This window comes from Ruditapes philippinarum, unplaced genomic scaffold, assembly GCF_026571515.1.
Source record: "Ruditapes philippinarum isolate M1 unplaced genomic scaffold, ASM2657151v2 ctg1439_1_1_1_1, whole genome shotgun sequence".
NCBI classification, from domain to species: domain Eukaryota; kingdom Metazoa; phylum Mollusca; class Bivalvia; order Venerida; family Veneridae; genus Ruditapes; species Ruditapes philippinarum.
In genome coordinates, this window is record NW_026862107.1 from 217,961 (window position 1) to 224,608 (window position 6,648).

At 32.1% G+C, this 6,648-nt stretch overlaps 1 protein-coding gene across 1 annotated transcript in view; it reads left to right on the forward strand.

Moving 5' to 3' along the window:
- Positions 1 to 5,907, forward strand: part of LOC132717957 (spondin-1-like) — a 72,805-nt gene extending 66,898 nt beyond the window's left edge. The window contains exons 12-14 of the mRNA XM_060701553.1: positions 32 to 499; positions 697 to 875; positions 3,237 to 5,907. Of these exons, the coding sequence (XP_060557536.1) occupies positions 32 to 499; positions 697 to 875; positions 3,237 to 3,284 (695 nt within the window). The 3' untranslated portion in view covers positions 3,285 to 5,907. The remainder of the gene's footprint in view (positions 1 to 31; positions 500 to 696; positions 876 to 3,236) is intronic.
- The last annotated feature ends 741 nt before the right edge of the window (positions 5,908 to 6,648 follow it).

Below are 6,648 nucleotides of genomic sequence, written 5' to 3' on the forward strand. Positions count from 1 at the left end.
ATTTAACATTTCTTTTTAAAAATAATTTCAGATAATATAGATGCAACATTTAACGTCATCGATCGCGGTGAGGTCACTCATGTTTCAGATATGGACCTTAAGCGTCTGATGATGAAGAAGCAAATGATGTCACCAAATTTGACGCCACAACTCGACGGAACTGACGTCAATTTTTCCATGAAGAAGAAGCGGAAGATGATGAAAAAGGCTCGACTAATGGAGAAGGAGAAGAGAAGAGAGAGAAAAAGACAGATGAGAGAAAGGAAACGCCGTATGAAGGCGGAGAAGATGCGCATGAGGAAGGCAAATATGACAAATTCTATTGGTGACGCAGTAGACTGTATGGTAACAGATTGGACACCATGGGAAGAGTGCACAGAAAAATGTGGAAAACAATACATTACACGGACACGTATGATAAAAAGGGCATCAGAAAATGGCGGGAAAAGGTGTCCGAAAAAATTGACCCGGAAGAGGAAATGTAAATTACCAAAATGTCGTAAGTGTTTTGATTTACAGAATCTTTTTTTTTTTAATAATTTCTGTTTACAAAATTACTTCTTTAAAGCGACAAAGTGTGCTTTTGTTTCTTTGAAATTAAAGGTGTATCCATATTTCTGTAATGGATACAGTTACATGAGCTGTTATTTCAAATTTCTTCTTGAAATGAATAATGTGTTTATCGTAACATTTCAGCACGTGACTGTAAAGTGTCACCTTGGAGCGAATGGAGCGCGTGCACAGCCACTTGCGGAACGGATGTTGTGAAGGAACGCAAACGTTCCATTATGAAAAAGCCACGGAATGGTGGGATGGATTGTCCAAGTTTGATGGAGAGACAATCTTGTAGCTTACCACCATGCAACGATGAAAAGGTTTGTAGTTTATAGGTGAAATAAAATAAATTGATAAAAACAACATCAACAACAACAACAACAACAACAACAACACAACAACAACAACAACAAACAATAAGATTAAGCAATTTCTCAAAGTTATATTCATGTTTTCCATGACACATTATTACAAAAAAATGTGCAAAATTAAAATTTATCAAAATTTGTTTTTAGATAAAATAATTGATTTTTAAAATATATCAACTGCACGATATGTAGGAATAATATATTTGTATATAAGATAAGATAAGATATAGTTTATTATCGTGACATGTGCATAAATGACATAGATACATAATATACAGATGAAAGAAAAGGCACCCGGCCCTTTGGGCCTATATGTCACCGGGAAATCAATGATGTCATTATTTACATAATTCAACAAAGTTACTTCTTTTATACATAGGATGATCTGAAGTACATGTACAAAATACTGGTAATATATTTTCTTACGTTATCAAATATCAACAACTAATTAGTTACTAAGGTACTTTGAGCGACATATTACAATTATTGTGCTTATTATTATACATATATAATTTAGGCGACATATTACAAATATTGTAATTATCATAATACATATATATACATTATTCAAGTACATAGCATTATATACATTTAAATTACATATACAACACTCGTTACTGAGAAGGTTGGGATTTGGAAAACAATTTACTTTTGAAAGTTTATATCACTTAGAAATTTGTGTTACTGAACTGGTGAAAGAGTGATCACACTATTTAATATTCGAATAACAATATTACGTTACTGAACTTGCGTTAAATATATCGTGTTTATGTATATAAAAAGAGGCATAGTTTCAATAATAGTACGGACACAGACATATAGTGAAACAAAGAAAACTTTGAATTCTAATATTACATAATTATATTATACACACATTCATTGCAAAATGGGTTCATTTTAATTAAATATATAAGACTATATGTATATAATGGTTTAAGTCAAAAATAGTTATCAAGGTTAATTGATTACTAAGAGAACAAGACACTTCTTCTTTTAAGGTATGCGGATATAAGAAATTTTGCAAGTTTTCTAGGGTAGTTTGAAACAATATGAGATAGTCTCTGATTCATGTCCATGAGAGGATCGTTAACGAAATCAAAAAGAGTTCTGAACGTATTTTCACGCAAGTCTTTATACTGTTCACACTGAAAAAGGAAGTGTTTCTCGTCTTCTACACGATTCGAGGTACAAAGTCTACATAATCTCTGATCAGGCTGTTCTCCAATGTAACGTCCTGTTTCAATTCTTAACGGTAGAATACCAGTTCTAAATTGACACAGTATCGATCTTTCGTTCTTGTTCAAGTTCAACAATACATAGTCTTCGCATTTAAAGCTGTCTTTAAATATTCGGTAAGTTCTTAGTTTTGGCACTGTTTGGACATCTTCTGACCAAATATTTGAATATTTGGTCACTATTAAACCGTTAGCATGTGATAAGTTGATAACTGTTCTATTGTCGTAATTTGAGTTTAATCCAAGTGTAGTCATAACATGTTTTATGTCGGAAGACCAGTTATTGTTGCATTTAGCGTAGTCAATATTGAACACTTTCTTTGTAATTCTCGAATCGTCCATCAATATTAATCTATTCCACAGTCGCAGAATATTTCCCCATCGTCTGTGAACACTAGGTATCCACCCAGTGTCACCAACCATCGCAAGAATAGGCGTGAAGCGATGGACACCAAGGAAGTACCGCATGGCTCTGTTTTGGACATTGTCTGTTGCTTGATATTTCTTAAAGCCCCATACTGATGAGCAATAGTCCAGTATAGGCACAACACAGGAGAGATACAATTTTTCGTATGACTTGAAGCCAAAGTCTTTCAGGTTGTGTATCTTGTTAATGATGCCACCGAGAGCTCGACCGGCTGCTTTACCAAGAGATTCACTGTTTAAAGTAAAGTCATTCTTCTCATGGAATATAACCCCTAGGTATTTGTATTTTTCAACTGTTTCCAGAGTACTGTTGCCGATTTTGAATTCAAAGTCACTTCGTTGTGCCCGGCCCTTGCGAAAATGCATGCATTTAGATTTATCTGCATTGATAAGTACTCTCCAGCGTTGGCACCAGTTACTAACAGTGTCTAACATGGACTGTAATTTCTCCTCACTATCCGCCATTAAGACAATATCGTCTGCGTACATTAACAAGGAAAGTTTAATGTCACCAATCGTTACTCCAAGGTCAAGGTCGTTGATTTCACGTGCAAGATCGTTAGCGAATACGGAGAACAATGTCGGGGACAAATTACAGCCTTGTTTCACGCCTGACGCCTGTATATTTATAAATATTTTCTTTATATTTTAGATGATGAAAGAATTTATGGAGAAAATGCAAAAACATCCGCCATTTTAGGCTAAGACTGGATCAAGCCTCAAATAGATAGTGACTATCAATCATGTCAAGGCCATACCACGTGATTTATAACTGAAATAGACAGTGTACATAGATCATGTTTTGTTTGTCTGAACATGTTTAATTTATCAGGGATTATCATGCCTTCCTGTATTTAGTGAATTTCGAGAGATAATCTTCCAGATCTGAAGAGGTGGATGATTATAAATTGATACTGCATTGACACGTTGATATTTAGCGTGTGATATGAAGTGATGACAACAACATGCATCCATCCGGATGCGCAAGTGTTTTAGAAAAAAAATGTCGTCTGCGTGTGTTTGTTTTAAAATCCGAAGTCGACAGATATCAGAATTTTTTAAAGTGATTTATAAGTATAGTAGTGCCTGTTATTGCTGTGTGACTGAAAAATAAACTTGTTCATGAGAATTTGTCTAAATCAGGACAAATTTGTTCATGAGAATTTGTCTAATTCAAGACAACTTTGTTTGTGGGAATTTGTCTAATTCAAGACAAATTTGTTTGTAGGAATTTGTCTAATTCAGGACAAATTTGTTTGAGGGAATTTGTCTAATAAACAGCTGTAGTTATAGATGCCGTTAAACTTCTGTTTAAAGTAAAGTGCCAGTTATTTTGTTTTCGGCAGGTCTTTATCAAACTTTCGTTATTGATATAGATTTCTGCATGTTATTTATATTAGAAAGCTATATAAAGTTATTATGGTAGGTTTTGTTATATTGTTCACATATCATTAAAATGCGTTTTTTTTTACATATCCTGCAATGTCTAACATGCTAAAATTATTTTGGCAAGCTATAAATGCTTAATATCTAACGACTTTTCAGCGTTTCACTTTAATTTCACGCATTTATTTGTACATAAGAGCATTTAAAATGTCTACTTTTAAAATTATTAATTGTTAACTCACTAAATAACAAAATATCATTTTTGTTTAATTAACGTGTTGTTTAGTTATGCAAAATTTTGGCTTTAATTGCCCTTCATAATTGTATGCGTTCATAAGATAGTATATAAATTAATAGTTACATTTCATGAAATGATCTTCTTTAAAGAATAGTTATATGGTTTGTGAAAAAAAATGTAATTTTACCGAAGAGTAAAAAAAATAAAATAATTTAGCTGATTCTATTTAATAAAGTCATGTTATGTTATCGTTACGTCGCTTTTTTCATACTTACTAGTCTTAGCTTGTAAATAATTCATATATAGTCGTTCATTTTATTTTATGTTAAAGAAACATTGTAAAAAGACCTGAAACTGTCTGTTGTCATAACATCCATTTTTCCCTTCAAATTATGGCCAATTCGTTCAAAATGAGATTTATGGTATATAGCTTCGTCCATTTGGTAAAAAAATGAGCACGTGAATCAGCTGAAAAAATTAGGCCAAGTGTTCAAATTTATAAAAAAAATAAAATCATTCTTGTTTACAAAAGTACATGTATTGTAAATATCTGTTAGTTTTACTGAGTGTAAAACTTGTTTATTTAAAAAAAATGAAATACTATTTTATTAGGCTTAAACACATTCAAGTCACGAAACAAAACTACATTTTATAGAAATAACTGTTGTTTTATTTATGTGTTGTTTATAATATTGGTGCATTTTAGTGTAGAGTTTTATTTAAGTAATCATAAAACAGTTCTATGAAATGAAAACAGTTTTTGGCTGGTCCAACTAATGAAAAATAGATAAAATTTCAACAGCATGAACAATGTGCATGTATATAAAAAGAAGTAACGAAGGAGATCCACCGAGGTCAAAAAGTGTAAAAAAAAAAAACCCCAATAAAATTTGAAATTCTAACGAAGATCAAAGGCAGAAAATATCTGCAAGGAATGATATGTAAATATAATCTGAATTAAATTGAATATCGACTTTTTGTGCGATTCCTTACTTGATTTGAGTGAAATGGTCTTAACGGTTTTCATTTTTGAGTCATTTTGCACAATAAAAACGATTGTTCTAGAAAAACGGATTGTGGGAATGATCTGGAAATATGCACACACGTAACTGGTCCAATACTGCATCAAATGGTGCACTTATCTCGGGGAAAAAGATGTCCAGTCTGGTAATGTAGAAAACCTCAGTGGAGTCCTTTAACGATCTGTCGAATAAAATCCGTATTGGATTCCTTTCATTATTTTGACCATGAAATTTTGTGAGTCGATACAATATCATAAAAACATATAATATATAATAATATATCATAGAAACATGTAAAAACATCTTTCTTCAATATTTTTGAGAACATATCAAAATTTAAAATTAAATAAATTTCAAAATGTATAGACACTTACGATATGATTTTTAAGAAGAAGAAAACAAAGTCCTAATTATTTTTTTTTAAAAGAGAGAAAAAAGGAAGTTCTTATACCACGCTTATGCTTTGTGTTTATTATAGTTATAATTATATTTCCGCGCATTTCAAGCTTCTTTTGAAGCGGTAACCATATTTTTTTGCAGTGCTAAAAAGAGTAAAATAAAAATGTAAATACTGTTTATTGTGTACATAGAGTTATGATATTATTATTATAGTTATATACTATTGTGATACAATGTCATTTTTAAACTTAATAAAAAAATAACTGTAAAACATTAAACGATTGTTTGTATTTCTTTTGAATTCTGAAATTCTGAGAACCTGCGAGATTTAGATTAGATTGTTTTGTCCAGATAACATAATAATATGTATTAATGTGCGTTACAATAAAATGGAAGAATATAATAATTTGCATCAAATTATTAATTTATGCAAACATTTACTTTTCGATCCTGTAGACACACACACTTTTGAATCCGGTCCTGGAACAAGTCAGTAATAAGCAATGCCTGGAAAGTTTCTTGCTTAAGAAAGCAACGACTTGCCTCACCATCTCCCGGGATTTGAACCAACACGGCCAGAAATGGTTAGATAACCTGTCCGACGGGTTGACTTTGAGCCAAGCGGCCACTTTGAACACTTATTAACCACTCACAAACGACCATCTCCAACAAAGTATTGATTGTCTCACCGCAAACATTCCCCGCATAACCAATGCAACTGACCACTCAACACAACATATTCACAATTTGAAACATTGCGCAATGAACTTTAATGCACTCAATTGAGAACTACTTACATTGTCATCATCAATAAGAACTTTTTGAGAGATCATTTTTCAATTGCAACGCTAACATTGCTTACTGAGGAAAACTAGATGAACTAGATAATAATCAATGGCTACTTGTCAGCCGAATTTGAAAGACGTTGTTGAACATACCAGATCATAAATCAAGACCATTTTTCCATTTTTATTATCTTCTTTCGTATTTCCTCTCCCCCTCCCTACCAGGAAAAAAAA